The 15,728-nt window shown below is 53.3% G+C and overlaps 1 protein-coding gene across 1 annotated transcript; it reads left to right on the top strand.

Annotated features, from left to right (window-relative positions):
• The first annotated feature begins 5,572 nt into the window (after nt 1-5,572).
• HPD (4-hydroxyphenylpyruvate dioxygenase) lies at nt 5,573-15,473 on the top strand. Its single transcript, XM_008508071.2, has 14 exons — nt 5,573-5,942; nt 6,060-6,086; nt 6,612-6,674; nt 7,024-7,128; nt 7,791-7,833; nt 8,006-8,088; nt 9,080-9,169; nt 10,156-10,259; nt 10,648-10,725; nt 11,281-11,443; nt 11,555-11,626; nt 13,066-13,188; nt 14,930-15,046; nt 15,138-15,473. The coding sequence occupies exons 1-14, from the start codon at nt 5,940-5,942 to the stop codon at nt 15,246-15,248; spliced, it is 1,182 nt and encodes a 393-aa protein (XP_008506293.1). The 5' UTR covers nt 5,573-5,939; the 3' UTR covers nt 15,249-15,473.
• The last annotated feature ends 255 nt before the right edge of the window (nt 15,474-15,728 follow it).

The raw sequence follows: 15,728 nt of genomic DNA, 5'->3' as shown, positions 1-15,728 counted from the left end.
TCTCAAGCAGGACATGCATTAATCTGAAGGTCAAGGTGTCAGGGTCCCCATACGGCCCCCTGTCACGTGACTTCCCATCCTAGCATTCTTGCTCCAGTTCAAATAATTCCGTAGCGTCCTTGGTTTCAGAAGGACTGCTTGAGGCAGTCAATTCCAAACCATTTTGCTTATCCGTGACTCGTGTGGACAGCTTGGGGTGTTCTTCATGGAGAGTGCTGGAGCTGAGCCGTGCACTGCTGTCAGGTGAGATCTTAGACTCAGCATCTGAGCTGCAAGCTCACAGCTGGCTTGGGAAGGCAGCAAGGGGAGTGTCCCTTCAGGAAGAGAGGAAAGCTGCCGGACCAGGTCTGAGAAATCAAGATCGGTAACACACTCTCCTCCCCTCGCCTGAGCCTCCCAGGTCCTGGGTTTTGTTTTTCTCCGTTGTTAAGAAATCACTGTGTCCTATTCAGTAAGTAAAACTTTACTCTTTTTCAATCATCTCCTCCCCTCTGCCAGACCTTTGTCTGGAAGGGTTGTACACAAGAGGGACAAAAACATTGTCACAGAAAAACATTTTTAGGCAACTTATCCAGAAAGACTCGTGAGATTCAGAATGTGGTCATGGCGAAATCCTGCATTTTCAAAAATGTTCAAAATGGATTTATGTAATTCCTGGACCCTTTCATCCTGATCGTCGATCTAGTGAGCAGCCCAGAAAAGATAATGTCTTTTGTGGAGACAGTTGCATTGAATGGACTGCCTCACTAAGATGCATGTACCAGGAGAAAGTGAGGGAGCGAGAGGTAAGCTATCAGTCCATTGATGGAAATGCAACTAATCGCAAAGTCAAATACAGCGATCAATAGCAGTGACACATCCCCCACCTGTCAGGAGTGGGTGGGAAGGTCACAGTCTCTGTGACGTGTCCTCGCCCAACTTGCTGCTTTGGGCAGGGATCACGGTTAGGAATGCAATCAGTCTGCATCAGAAATGGAGAGCCAATCAGCAGCTGGATTTAAATGCTCCTGTCAAGAAGCAAACACTTCATCGTGGACTTCTATAAGAACCTAAATGATACAGCACCATCCAGGATGTTCTCACAGCATATGGTCCCACAGAGGGCTGTCCCAAATCTGCCACAGTCCTACATCCCAGTCCTGTTCACTGAGTGGAGCGATTTCGCCCAATTTTAGCTCGTGCTGAGCCTGAAACCGCTCACAGCAGACAGCAGCCGGTTTCCGCTTAGATTTGGGATTTGTGAATTCGGGATCCCAAAGAAGCGGCAAAAAAAGAGGTAACTATGTGAGGTGATGGGTATGTTCATGAGCTTGATTGCAGTAAACATTTCATAATCATACATATATCAAAAGATCACCCTGTAGGCCTTAAACATAGACAATTTTTATTTGTCAATTATTCCTTGATAAAGCTGGGGAAAAAAAAGAGCCAGCAGCTTTTCTTTGGCTGCAGCCAAGCTGAGATGCTGCAGCCAGGCCAAACAGCCGCGTCCCAAGTTCAAGAGACGAGCAAGCTTCTCCTGAGCCCTCTTCATCGTGTTGGTCTGCAAGCCCAAGTTGAGCCCCACAAAAGTACGCACATCAGCTGGAAAATCATCTCTAAAGGCTGGACACGTGATTTCACGGGAGCCCATTAGCAACCAAAAACTGCTTTTTCAAACCTCAAAAGTGTATCTCCATTTGGAGATTGCCTCTCTTTTTCAGGCTGTCTCCCTTTTTTTTCCAGAAGCGTCCAATAAGCAAAAATCATAGTAAAAATTCTCGGTTAGGAAGACTTGTTCTGTTTTCGAGGCACAAAGAATTCAAATTCAAGCCGCCCACGTTCAAGGCAAGAACGTGTGTCCCAATGACACTTTTTCCTGCAGCTCACCCTGATCGTGACGGTCCCTCTAGCACTTATGAAATTGTAGCGTATGATATTTTACACCAATTTTAATCATACATCCAGATGTAATCGCTATAAAATACAAAGCCATTAAAGAAAATTCTTCCCCCTTTATTTTCATTGCAAACTTACTTAAATCCCTTGCAGTAAGTTCAGCATTTACAGGGTGAGGGGGCTGCGGCAGCAGCAGGAGCACCCCCCCCCTTCCCCCTCTGGTTTCTCTACAGCTTTGCTCCAGCCCTGGGAACTGATTTAAAACTTTTTTCCTGCACTTGGAGAAGAGAACAAACTTTTGACATTTTTGGTACACCCAAAGTTCACCTTTGGGGATGTTTGGACCCTTTCACCTCCCACCTTGAGAGAACAAAAACCAAAGGCGCCACCCACATTGGGCTTTCTCCCTTCGTTTCATCCACAACAGTTAAAAGAGGCCAAGGGACCCAGCCAGTCATCACTCCTGGTGTCCATCCCTCAGTGGTAAATCCAAGAGATGATTTTGACCTCTCACAAGAGATTCAGCTACAGCTAAAGCTGCTGTCTCACACCACAGGCAACTCCATAGCCACCCAGGCATCTAAGACTCGTCATTCATTCCAGGAGACCGTGCAGACTGCCCCGTGGCCCCCGGGCAGGTACCCGATGTTCAGCAAGGTCCTCAGAAAGGATCTCAGGGCCAAGGCCACCTTGGTCATGGTCATAAGGAAGAAGACGGCCAGTGTTTATACAGCTAGGAATCTCATATCTTAGGAAGGACATTCCCTGCCCCTTCATCCTTCCTTTTCGAAAACAACGCTTCCACCACCTTCGATGAGTCACGGTCCACTGAGCAAATCTCCATGCTGTGCCCCCTGTGTCAGGGCTTCCCAAGCCCACCCCCAGGTTTGATGATGTGCTCGGAGCACTCACTGGACGCAGCATAGAGTCATCCTCATGGCTAAGATGTGTTACAGCAAAAGGAGACAGCAAAATCAGGCCAGAGAAAAGGCGCATACATGAGGTCCAGAGAAAACCAGGTGCAAGCTGCCAAAGGTCGTCTCCCAGTGGGGTCACATGGGATGCACTAAATTCCTCCGGCGAGGGGTGGTGAAATGCTGTCTACCAGGGAAGCTCGCCTGAGCCTAAGACTCCAGGGTTTTTATCATAGGTACCTGCTGCATAGCACATACCAAAATCGCAGGCTCCCAGGTGTTCAGCATAAACCACGTTGCTCATACAAACAGTTTAGGCCAGAGATCCACTCCTGTCAATTCTGGGGATGGTGGGAACCTTCCTGGAATTCAAATTCCTTAATGCCAACCAAGGCTCAACCTGCAGGCAGGCGTTTCTACAAATAGCAGTCTCAAGCCTGCTGTGTGTACTGTTTCCTGCACACCAGGGCACACTGGAGGATGAGTCTTATGAGCCCATCTGAACAGTGGGATCTGTGAGCAAGGCCTCCGGAACCTAGCTCATAGCTCAGGTTGGGCAGAAAGTAACAACTCAGGAACAAAGAGCAGAGACAGCCATACGCAGCCACTGCTAACCTGTTATCTATCTGGACCCAGCCTGAGGGGGAGCATCTGGGAAGGGACACGGGGGCTCCAGAAACTGGACCATGTAGGGTCCCCCATCCCAGGATCTGCCCACAGATGGGAGAGGTACCAAGGGGTGTATCCAGAGTGTGACTGAGACCCACAGTGTGTCTGGAAGCAAAGTCCAGAGTATAAGAGGGACAAAGCCACCAGCCCTGGCCAGCTAAGCAGGACATCGGCCTTCTTCACCCTGAGGCTTCTGACGGCATGCTTCCTTGGTTCAGTAAACATTGGCTTTGTGCCTAGAACACAGGCCAGGCCAGGCTCTGGGAGGAGGGGTGTGAGTTGGCCACTGCAAGCAAGAGGCAAGATCCTCCTCAGCTGCACTGAGCCCGTCTCCCCAGTAGAACTTTCTGGCCTGTGAGCTCCACTCTGGGCTACCTCCACTCCAGTTTTTTCAGTTGGAAACCTAGACCCAAGGAGCTAGGGTGGGCAAGGCACCCAGGAGGGGCAGAATAAAGAGGTGGGACCACCTAGCCTGCCTCCAGACTTGCCCAGAAAACAGAAAAGAAGGGAGAAAGTGTCTGGACTGGTGGAATAAGATCCCATTTCGAAAGCAAATAGGCCGGGGCCAGCCCGTTGGCATAGCGGTTAAGTTTACAGGCTCCCCTTCTGCAGCCCGGGGTTCGCAGGTTTGGATTGCTTGGCACAGACCTGCATACTGCTTATGAAGCCATGCTGTGGCAGGCGTCCCACGTATAAAGCAGAGGAAGACGGACACGGATGTGAGCTCAGGGATAATCTTCCTCAAAAAATAAGCACATAGCCCAGAGTTTGAACCTTGGTTCTTAACCAGCTTTGTGACCTTACAGACAGATGCTCATCTCTCCAGGCCTCAGTTTCCCCATCTGTCCGACAGGAATATCAGTATCTTCTATTTGTATATAAGTTAATGCAGCAACAAAAGGCGTGGGCTCTGGAGTCGGAATCACCTGGTTCACATTCCAGTCCTACTCTGCCACTTGCTAACTGCGTGGCCTGAGGAAGGTCTCCAACGGACCTAGGCCCCACTCCCAGCGCTGGGGGCTAAAGCTGACGATTCAGGGCTTACCTCAACCTCAGACCTGGGGCTGGAGAGTTCTGAGAGGGCTTCCTGGGGAAGGTGGAAACTTGAGAGTGGCCCGGGGGGCTGGCATGCTGAGGAAGGTGGGGGAGGGCTCCTCCCTGGTACAAGCACCTCGATGCTCCCTGGTGGGGAGGGAGGAAGGAGAGAGGGAGGGCGTCTCAGGCACTTTCTTGCCATTTGTCAGTTTTTCTCATCTGAAAAATAAGAATGTTGGACTGAATGATCCTTGAGGTCATTCCTAGCCATGATGACCTGTTTTTCTGTATTTAAAAAAAGGTTGATGCAAGACATTTGGGGAGCAAAAATGCAGGAGGGTAGGGGGTCATAGCATGGTCGTGGGCCAGACTGTCAGCGTCAGAGGCTGGAAAAGAGTTTCCAGGCAAGGAGGATAGTTGAGAAAGTCAGTTCGCTGGGAAGTGGGCAAGATGGCCCAGCAATGAAGTTTCTGGGGACTGCTGTGGAGCTAGAGGCAGGAGGCTGTCCAGGAGCCATGGCTGGCCAGCAGGAACCACGCCATCTTCCAGGAAAGCGAGACCTGAGGACTCAGGAATGCGAATGCTGGGGAGAGGCCTGGCCTTCCTCCTCCCTCAGCCATCACCTCCACCTTCCCGCTACGCTGGAGATATTGAGAACTCGGGGCAGGGGCAGGGCCATTACCTCTTTCCTGCTACTCGGGTTCTGGCAACGCCAAGACCTCCTGTTCTCCGTCAGCCCCCCAAAATCCCAAAGAAACGTAATTTATCATAACCAACATTAACAGAGAAATCACTGCTCTTTTTCAAAGACTTATGCTTGGTCTCGTTTAATCCCCATCACATTACTATTGCTCCCATTTTACAGGTGGGGAGATTGAGGCTCAGATGGGTTTGTTGACTTTCCCCAGTCACATAGGATGTAGCAGATCCCGGATTCAGCCCCCACGCCCATGCCTCTCATCACTATGGAATACAACCCATTTATCTAAATATAAACCACATACTTGCTATGCAAACAGGGCTTCAAGGCTTGTTCCTAATTTCCCTACAAATTCTTCCTAGTTAAGAATTCCGGAGCCACCACTGCACTCAAGCTGACCTTGGCCTCTGAGCTTTGGATTCTGGAGGGCAGAGATGGCAGTCTCAGCTGGTGGTCCTAGAAGGAGCGTGCCCTTGGCTTCTTGCCCTGGCCTGGTCCCCCATTGGCTAGTGGCCTTGGGGGAGTGACTCCCCTCTGGGCCTGACGGCATCGCCCTGTCCAATGAGGCCTTGGCAGGATTAGAGGCTCCCAGGCCTAGGAGCTTCCAGCGCTGGGAGCAGCTCCCACCCCCAGGGAGGCCAGGAGGCCAGGGGCGGGACCTGCTCGGGGTTAAATACACCTGTTAAGCATTCAGCCAGCGTCTGTCCTGGTCCTCCCAGCGGAAAGTCTGACCACGCTCAATCATGGTAAGCACCTGCCGGGGCCAGGGCAGCCTCCCTCGGGTGGTAGGATCTGCAGTGAGCCTTTCAGAAGCACCTTGTGTCCAAGCTTCCAAGTCTTATTGTCTTTTTCTTTCTCCTTAGACGACTTATAGCAACAAAGGAGAGAAGGTAAGCAGGAGAGGAAGCGTGGGGTCTGGGTCTGAAAGGGGGTCAGAGTCCTGGGAGACTGGGATGTCAGCAAAGAGCAGAAGAGGAATAGCTCCAGTGGGTATGTCATGTCCACGATGCATACTCTGCATCGAGTTCCTCTCCGGGCCCCCCAGACTGAGCTGGACTCAACATCACCCTCCTAAGAAAAACTTTTACCTCTTCTTAAATTCCTACCAATCTCTTAATCCTGTCTGGAAGTACTTTCTAGGGTCTAACTGAGATCTGTGTTGCTATAGCATAAAGCTGTTTCCCTCTCTGACACCTGGGCACACCTCCTGAAGGAGCTTCCTCATCCTGGACCCCCAGGAGCTCAATTTCCACATGAGAAACCTCTTTTGAGTTTGGCAAGGCTGTGGGGGTTTGGCTTCTCTGTGTTGTGGGATTGGGCCTGGGACGAGAGAGGTGGCTAGGGGACATCTCTCCAGCCACACTTTTCTAGACTCATTTCTAGGGACTCAGCCTCTCCCCTCTCTCCTTCTGCAGCCTGAGAAAGGCCGATTCCTCCACTTCCACTCCGTGACCTTCTGGGTTGGCAACGCCAAGCAGGTAGAAACCAGTGTGAGGTGTTGGAGTGGACAGAGGGCAGGCGAGAGAACCTCCCGGACAGGGCAGGCCTGCAGCGGGTCTGTGATTGGCCCCCGGGAGGGGAGGATCAGGGCCAGTACTGGAAAGGACAGACACTCTTTGGATCCTATGTACACAATCAGGGCCACAGATCCCAGCAGGAAACTTATCTGAGTCAGAATGGGCCAGGGAGCAGCTTTTCTTCCCAGGAAGGACTCTGCCCCCAGGGCAACAGGGCAAACAGGCTGAGGGGGGCTGGGGGCTCTCAGCTGGGGACTCCCTGGGCTGGCCCTTCGACCCTCATGAACCTGGTTGCAACTCTGTGGTCCAGGCTGCATCATTCTACTGCAATAAGCTGGGCTTTGAACCTCTAGCCTACAAGGGCCTGGAGACGGGTTCCCGGGAGGTGGTCAGCCACGTGATCAAGCAAGGGAAGGTGAGTCCCCACCCCAGGACTCCCAGTCGACCAGGAGGCCAGCCTCTTTCCCCCTGCTGGTCTCTGAGCTCCCTGAGGGCTCCGGCACCCCTGGGTGAAGTAGACCAGAGGGCCCTTTCTCCAGGCAGGCCTAGTCCTCTTCCAGAATGCCCGGCATGGCTAGGGGGGCATGGCTAGGGGAGCATGGGCTGAGTTCAGACCCACCGGCCCCTCGACCCAGCACCTTTGTACAACATGCAAGAGGGATCTTCTTACTTTTGTCTCCTTCTCTGCCTGGCTCAATGCTGGCCTCACAGATGTTCAGGAAAGGTTGGCAGAGGCCTCGATGTCAGAGCTGGAAGACTGAGCAGTGCCTTGGTCCATGGGATCCCTGGGGCTTTCCCCCATGGGGAGGCCTGACTCAGCCTCCAGGGCTCTGGGAGGGTCTGGCATATGGGAAGCCCCCATCCCTCAGGACCAGGGTGGGACGCAAAGGCAGAGAAGGGACTGGAAAACAGAGTCAAGGAGTCCTGCCTGACTGGGAGGGGTAATCTGGTCCTGATGCCCCCTGGCATTTTACCCCCAGGGGTATCTCACTGGTGGGCAGGGAGGAGGGGATCGGGGTGCACCTCCACACACTCACCTGAGCCACCAGCCCACCTCCCTTCTTCTCTGTATCTTAGATTATTTTTGTCTTCTCCTCCGCCCTCAACCCTTGGAACAAAGGTGAGGGGGCCCCGGGGGTTTGGGGTGCCAGGAGGTGGAGACATGGTACTGTGGGTGGGGTCAGGATTCAGGGAGGGGGCCTCAGCCAGGAAGGAGATGGAACCCAGAAGGCTGAGAGCACAGGTGAGGGGGCTGTGACTCCAGTGCAACCCACCTCCCCCGCTGACCACAGAGATGGGCGATCACCTGGTGAAACACGGCGATGGAGTGAAGGACATCGCCTTCGAGGTGGAAGATTGTGACTACATCGTGCAGGTGAGACCGCACTGGCGCTGGCGCTGAGACGAAGCAATAAGGCTCGGCCTGCCCTCCCTCTGCCGTAGGGACCCCTACAAGTCAGGACTGGAGGGACACTGCCATGTCACCATGACAAGCCGAGACATTGGTGTGACACACACCTGAGTTCCAGGGACGCCCTGCCCCTTACTCACTGTGTGTCCTCTCTCTTATCCTCAGTTTCCACATCTGCAAAATAGGATAACCACAGCACCTACCTCACTGAGTTGTAACAAAGAGGAAATCAGATCATAATGCCCATTTCTTAAGCACGACTTGGAACCCAACACGGTACTCTAGAGGCAGTTTAGAGGTTCAGAGCACAGATCCTAGAGGCAAACTGCCCTGGTCTGAATCTTATGAGCTGTGTGACATTGGGCAAGTGAATTAACTTCTCTGTGCCTCACTTTCCTCACCTGTAAAATGGAGCTGACAGTGCCTTTAGTAGACTGTTGCCGTGAGGGTTAAAGAGGTTAATACCAGCAACAGGGCCTGATGTTCGAGAAGCACAGATGTGCAGTAAGTCAGGTTTTGCTAAATAAATGCATGAATCACAAGTGTGAGGCACTGGGAGAGGGTCTGACACACAGTAAGTGCTCAATAAATGCCAGCTCATATTCTTCTCATCCAACCACCCTTTTTACAGCTGGGGAAACTGAGGACTGGAGACGGTGAAGGGCCACAAAGTGAGTTAGCAGAGGCAGGACAGACCCCCACTCCCACCTGGTTTGTCTCCCACAGCCCCAACTTTGGGCCTTGGCCTGCCTCAGTTTCCCTATTTGCCAAATGGGCATGAAGCATGGGTATCAGGGGCAACAGCTGAAGCTGGCGGGGGGGGGTTCCTGCCCGGGCCTGGAAAAACTGGAGGAGGCTGTGGCAGGACCACTCCAAGGCGATCCAGCAGGGGCAGCCGGCAAGGGCTCCGGAGGGTCCAGCCCTGACGGCTTCCCCCACCCCATGTCTTCTGCAGAAAGCCCGGGAACGGGGCGCCAAAATCGTGCGGGAGCCCTGGGTCGAGCAGGATAAGTTTGGGAAGGTGAAGTTCGCTGTGCTGCAGACGGTGAGTTAAATTGGGTGCCCTACCTCTGCTGCTGTCAGTACCCCCTGAGATGCCCAGATCCCCCTCTCGGCCCCACCCCAACTCCATGACGTCACCCCACCCTCGTGCCCCAAAGCACAGACATTCATTCTCCCTCCAGTCTGACCACCTGTAAGGCTTGGCCAGCGTGCGGAGGCTGGTGAGAGCTTCCAGTGCCCCCTGGGGCTTTCCTTCCCCCACAGTGGGGGTGATAGGAGGGGATGTAAGCTGCAGGCAGGGGCTTGGAAGAAAGGAGAGGGGTGGGGCCTTGGGCAGCCCTGTCCTGCACTAGCTGTGTGACTCTGGGCAAATCAGTTCACCTCTCTGCGCCTCCGTTTAAATGAGCAGGGACTGGAGTTGGACCCTAACCCGTGCTCCTTGACCCTTCTGTGCTTCAGTGTCTTTAGCTCTAACCTAGGGTCGTTGTGAGGATCAATGAGACCATTTGTGTACGGCACTTGGAACAACAGGGCCTGGCATCTTGTACACACTCAGCAAAGATGACCAGGTCTGTCTGGCATCTGTGTTATCGTCACACAGACAGTCATAGGTCCTACCTCCTCAAGACTATATACAACTTAAAGATTGCTAAGATGATTGAAAGAGCCCTTTGGTATAATTTGATGCAGCACCCTCAGCCATTCTTCATTTAGGCTACACATTTTTATTGAGCATCTGCTATGAGCCAGGCACTGCCCTGGGTGCTGGGGACACCAGGATGAGGAAAGCAGATCCCTGTCCTCACAGAGCTTCCGCTCCTGAGGGGCAGACAGACTGTCAGAGAAATTCCCCAACAAATGATAGATGGCAGTTCATTTCAGAAAGGGGGAGCGACTTGCCCCAGATCACATGCGGAGTCAGGGTCCAACCGGGCTGGAACCCAGGGCTGTGTTGGTGCCATGAAATGTGGCCTGGCCCCAGCGGGGATGGGAGCTCAGGGGCCAAGCCTGGCTGTTTTCCACTCACAGTATGGGGACACTACACACACCCTGGTGGAGAAGATGAGCTACGCCGGCCGCTTCTTGCCTGGATTCGAGGCCCCAGCATTCAGGGACCCGCTACTCTCCAAGCTGTGCGTGCTCCCGTCATGGATGCAGACGGGCTTCTCTGAGGGGGCAGAGCATCTGGGAGCCTGCCAGGGAGCTCCTGAGGGTCCCCAAGGGTGGCTTGAAGAGGCAGCCCAGATGCTAAGAGCATAGGCTCTGGAAGCAGGCTGCCTGGGTTCAGATCCCAGCTCTGTCGCGTTATAGCCATTTAACCTCGGCAAGTTACTTTATTTCTCTAGGCCTCAGTTTCTTCGTCTGTAAAATGGGGCTAGTAACTGTGAGTGAGGTGACAAAAAATAAAGTGCCCATAGTAAGTGCTACACCCATGTGAGCTACTATTGTTATCAAGGGGCCAGCGGGTAGGGGGTGGTGCAGAGAACAGCTCCTCACCCCCCAACCGCTTCCCTCTCCCAGGCCCAACTGCAGTCTTGAGATAATCGATCACGTCGTGGGAAACCAACCTGATCATGAGATGGAGTCGGCCTCAGAATGGTGAGTCCCGGGCCCACGCCCTTCCCACAAAGGTGACAGGCCCTCACAGGGGACAGGCCCACTTCCCAGTTCTTGTTGGGAAATAGAGCAAGGTAGGGGGAGGCTAACCTGGGGTCACTGATTCATCTGTTCCCTGTAAAGCTGTCACCATGGAGACCAGAGGATTTAAGGCCCAAAGTGATCCACAGGTCCTCTTTCTGAGGAACCTTGGAGAATTGGCACAGGGGGTCTCCCAGCCCAGAGACGCTTGGAGGAAGACGGTCACTGCCCAAACAGCGCCCTTGTGCAAATTAGATGCAAGAGGCCCTTCTCAGAGCCCTCCCCTCCTGGAGGGTTGGAGGGTTGCCATACTGCAGATCCTGTTACTAGACACTTTATTTCCACCCGAGGGAAAACTGTCATAATAAAGGGACAAATCTACAAGGGACATGACGTGAATGATGGTTCCTTCATGGAGCCTGCTCAGGGAACAAATTCTAGAAGGTGAAAATAGAGGCGGGGAGCCAGTCCCCAGCTGGCACTCAGAGCCGACGTGTCCCTCTGGCCACCCTGCAGGTACCTGAAGAACCTGCAGTTCCACCGTTTCTGGTCTGTGGATGACACGCAGGTGCACACAGAATACAGCTCTCTGCGTTCCATTGTGGTGGCCAATTACGAGGAGTCCATCAAGATGCCCATTAATGAGCCAGCGCCGGGCAGGAAGAAGTCTCAGATCCAGGTGGGGCCTGCTCTGGGCCCTGGGGGCCTGGTTGGGAATTTGAGAGCTCTTGTGGGGGTAGGGGTGTGCATGAGGGGGGCCAATGACAGTAGTTTCCTTTCCTTCCCACAGGAATACGTGGACTATAACGGAGGCGCTGGGGTCCAGCACATTGCTCTCAAGACCCATGACATCATCACAGCGGTTAGAAGCCCCTTCCTGGCTCTAACTCACCTCCCACTCAGCTCCCGAGTCAATTTCTGCAAAATAAAAAGGGGGCGGGGGGAGTGGCAGTCCTGGGCCCCCTTCACCGGCCCAGAGGGCTGACAGGGTCCCTTACTGGTTCCTGCCACTCATATGCAGGCACATTCCCTGCCGGGATACAGTGTCTCTGCAGAACACTCTTGGCTTTATCAGTAGCAGGTGCCAGAGTAACAGAAAGCCTGGACTCTAGTCCCAGTTCTGCAAGTGCCTTGCTGTGTACTTGGGGGGAGTCAACCCCCTCTCTGGGCTTCAGTTACCTCACCTTGAAAATGAGGATATTGGGCTACAAGGTGAATTAGGTCCTTTCAGTTGAACTAAATGTCCTGAGTCTATGGATCCAGCCCTTGGGGAGGCTGGGTCCTACCTATTCCTTATGTGGCAGAGTATGGCAGAGTGGACAAGAGCCTGAACTGTCCCATTCAATCCTGGCCCAACCAAGAATTCAGTGCATGACCTTGGCAACTTCACTCATTCGTTCACTCATTTATTCATTCACTCAGTGGATGTTTTTTGAGCCCCCGCTAAGTATTGGGCACGGCTTTAGGTGCTTGGGATGCGTCAGCCAACAAGACGTGTCTGCCCTTACGGAGGCAGAAACTGAAATAAGGAAAATACATGTTAGATGGCGGTGCGTGCTCTGGAGGAGAAAGCAGGCCGATGGGAGAGGGCGGGTAAAGGACGCTGTGTGGTGACCACGCATAGGGTGGTCACAAAAGGCCTCACTGAAAGGGGACATATGAGGATGCAGAGTTGGAAGGAGAGAAGGATGTGGAAATCCAGGAAAAGTGCCCCAGGCAGAAAGGACAGTCAAAGCAGAGGAAGGTTGAAGGAACAGCAAGGAGATCAGTGTGGCTGGAACAGAAGGAGCAAGGCAGAGAGGGGCAGGAGACGAGGTCAGAAGGTAGGATTGGGGGCAGATGGCCGGAGCCATGGTGAGGGCTTTGAATGTGACTGAGACGGGACACCACAGTGGGTTAAGCAGGAGAGTGACATGATTTGACTTGTATTTTAATAGAATCTCTCTGGCTACTATGTTGAAAATAGATATTTAATCTCTCAATGCCTCAGTTTCTCCAGCTATGAAATGGGGATGATCATTGTCCAGGTGCCTCAAAAGATTCCTGCATGGACATAATGAGGCCACACAGAGCGAGTGCTGGAGACAGGCCCAGTGTCAGTGTTCCATACATGGTAGCCATGGCTGTTCTTCTCACAGGACCCGCGAGGACCAGGGGAGGAAGGGGAAGAGGTCACATTGCATCCTGGCTGTTGCAGGGAGCTAGGATGGGGACCCTGCCTCCTCCCGGCCCAGCACCTCCACCTGGCTAGGGGTTCTGAGCATGGAGGAAGGAGGCTGAGCCTGACCTGTTCTGAGACAGATTCGCCACTTGAGAGAGAGAGGCATGGAGTTCTTGGCTGTTCCGTCCTCGTACTACAGACAACTGCAGGAGAAGCTCAAGTCGGCCAAGATCCGGGTGAAGGAAAGCATCGATGTCCTGGAGGTGAGGCTCGTGGAGGAGCCTTGGTTGGCTGGGGAGAATGAGCCCTGAGTTCCACCTTCCCTCACACATACTGTCTAAGTCTATACCCGCCATCAGGCACCGGGACACAGACAGAAAGCCAGACCAGGTCCCTGCCATCATGGGACTTGCTAGTGGGGAGACAGATGACAAACAAATAAGTCACACAAGCACCATCAGAGAGAGAGAGTTGGGGGTGTGCAGAAAGCTGACCTGTGACAGACAGTGACCTGAGGCTACTTTACAGGAGGTGATCAGGAAGGATCTCTCTGAGGAGGTGACATTTCAGTGGAATCTAGATGAGGAGAGGAAGTTGGCAGGTGAAGGGCTGGGGAAAGAGCAGTCCTGGCAGAAGGAATAGCAAGTGCAAAGGTCCTGAAGCAGGAGTAAGCTCTGAGTGTCTGAGGAACAAAAAGGCTAGGGAGGATGAAAGGAAGTGTTTGAGGAGTGACCTCGATCATAGACGTAGGCAGGGGCCAATTCCTCTTGTAGGCCATTTAGGAGTTTGGATTTCTTTCTTCTGTGGCCAGAAACCACTGGAGGGTTTTTTTTGTTTTGTCTTGTTTTGGTGAGGAAGATTTGCCCTGAGTTAACATCCATTGCCAGCCTTCCTCTGATTTGTATGCGGGACGTTGCCTCAGCATGGCTGTTGAGCGGTGTGTAGGTCCACGCCCGGGATCCAGATGAGTGAACCCTGCCGGCAAAGCAGAGTGCATGAACTCAACCACTACGCTACAGGGCTGGCCCCTGGAGGCTTTTTCTGGTTTTGTTTTTAACAGCTTTATTGACACATAAGTCACCCTTTCAAAGTGCACAATTCGGTAGTTTTTAGCTCTTCACTATGTTGCGCAACCATCATCAAAATCAATGTTAGAACATTTTCATCACTCTAAAACGAAACCTCACACCCCATAGCCATCATCTCCTGATCCCTCCATTCCTGCCCCCACCCCGGCCCTAGGCAACCATTAACCTATCTTCCGTCTCTATAGATTTGCCTTTTCTGAACATACTGTATCAATGGAATCATACAACATGTGGTCTGTTGTGTCTGGCTTCTTTCACTCAGCATAGCGTTTTCAAGGTGCACGATGTTGTAGCATGCATCGGCATCTCCTGCCTTTCTATGGCAGAATCCTATTCCATTGCCCAGGCAGATCACATTTGGATTATCTGTTCATCAGTTGATGGACATTTGGGTTGTTTCCACTTTTTGGCTATTGTGAATAGTGCTACTAGGATCACTCGTGTGCAGATTTTCGCGTGAACACGTTTTTAATTCTCTTGGGTCTATACCTAGGAGTGGAACTGCTGTAACTCTACGCTTAACATTTTGAGGATCTGCCAGACGGTTGTCCACAGGGGCTGCACCGTTTTACATTCCCACCAGCAATGATTCTCATTGAAGGGTTTTAAACAGGGGAATGATATGATTTCATCTTTCAAAGATCCTTCTGATGTCTGTGGGGCACAGACTGTAAGAAGACAAGAGGGCAGCAAGGAGACCAGCGTAGAGGCTTCTGGGGTGGACCGGGCCAGCCTTGGCAGCGGCTTACACAGGGACTGTGGCAGGGGGCGGAAACAGGACAATTTGGGGATCTATTTGCAGGTGTCTGGAATGGCTGGAGAAAGGGGTCTTTTCTTGGTTTTGGGGGTGCACGAGCCCCCCGTGAGACCTAAAGGGTGCCTGCCTCCCTGTAACCCAGTCCTCCGTCCCACCTAGGAGCTGAAAATCCTGGTGGACTACGATGAGAAGGGCTACCTGCTGCAGATCTTTACGAAGCCCACGCAGGACCGGCCCACGCTCTTCCTGGAAGTCATCCAGCGCCACAACCACCAGGTACCGCCTGTCCCCGGCAAGCCCGAGAGGCATGCAGGGTAGCACGGTTGGCTTTCTGAGCCCACAGCTCACCTCATCTCACCCGCTCCAGGGTTTTGGAGCCGGCAACTTCAACGCACTGTTCAAGGCTTTCGAGGAGGAACAGGATTTGCGGGGCAACCTCACCGACATGCAGACCAACGACCTGGTGCCGGGCAAGTAGGCCCAGCCGGGCCCCGCACGGTGGGCCACGCCCCCTAGTCCTGGAACACGCCCACCCACAGGCCAGGACGAGCAAGCCCTCCTTACTGGCCACTCCCTTTAGACCCCGCCCACCAGCCGGCTCCGCGGCCTCCCCAAGGCTCCGCCCACCCCCACCCCTGACCACGCCCCCAAGCTGGGCCCCTCCCTGCTCCCGCCCTCTGGAATAAAGCATACCGGGGTCCTGCGCCTTGTTCTCCTGTTTGTGCCTAGCCTGAGCGGTGGGGCCTTTGGACGCCACCGGGAGCCCAGGGGGGCAGTGCTGCGGGAGGCCTCCGCGTTGGGGGTTCGAAACCGAGAAGGCACGGGGTGCAAACGCTTTGCTAAGCGGGACCGCACCGGTTGGGGGGAATTCTGGAACCAAGGGGTACAGAGGGCTTGCACTCTAGAGGGGAAGACAGTATCGTTTCGTAGAGTAATAAATGCTATTAAGAAAGTAAAG

Source organism: Equus przewalskii, chromosome 7 (assembly GCF_037783145.1).
Source record: "Equus przewalskii isolate Varuska chromosome 7, EquPr2, whole genome shotgun sequence".
Classification (NCBI taxonomy): Eukaryota; Metazoa; Chordata; class Mammalia; order Perissodactyla; family Equidae; genus Equus; species Equus przewalskii.
Note: the sequence above shows the minus strand (reverse complement) of the source record. Positions and strands in the feature narration are given on the sequence as shown.

What these genes read in the sequence shown, in the direction of transcription:
- HPD (XM_008508071.2), top strand. An exon ending in GGGTTGGCAACGCCAAGCAG is followed by an intron (nt 6,675 to 7,023) that starts GTAGAAACCAGT and finishes TCTGTGGTCCAG; the next exon opens with GCTGCATCATTCTACTGCAA. An exon ending in CCTCAACCCTTGGAACAAAG is followed by an intron (nt 7,834 to 8,005) that starts GTGAGGGGGCCC and finishes CGCTGACCACAG; the next exon opens with AGATGGGCGATCACCTGGTG.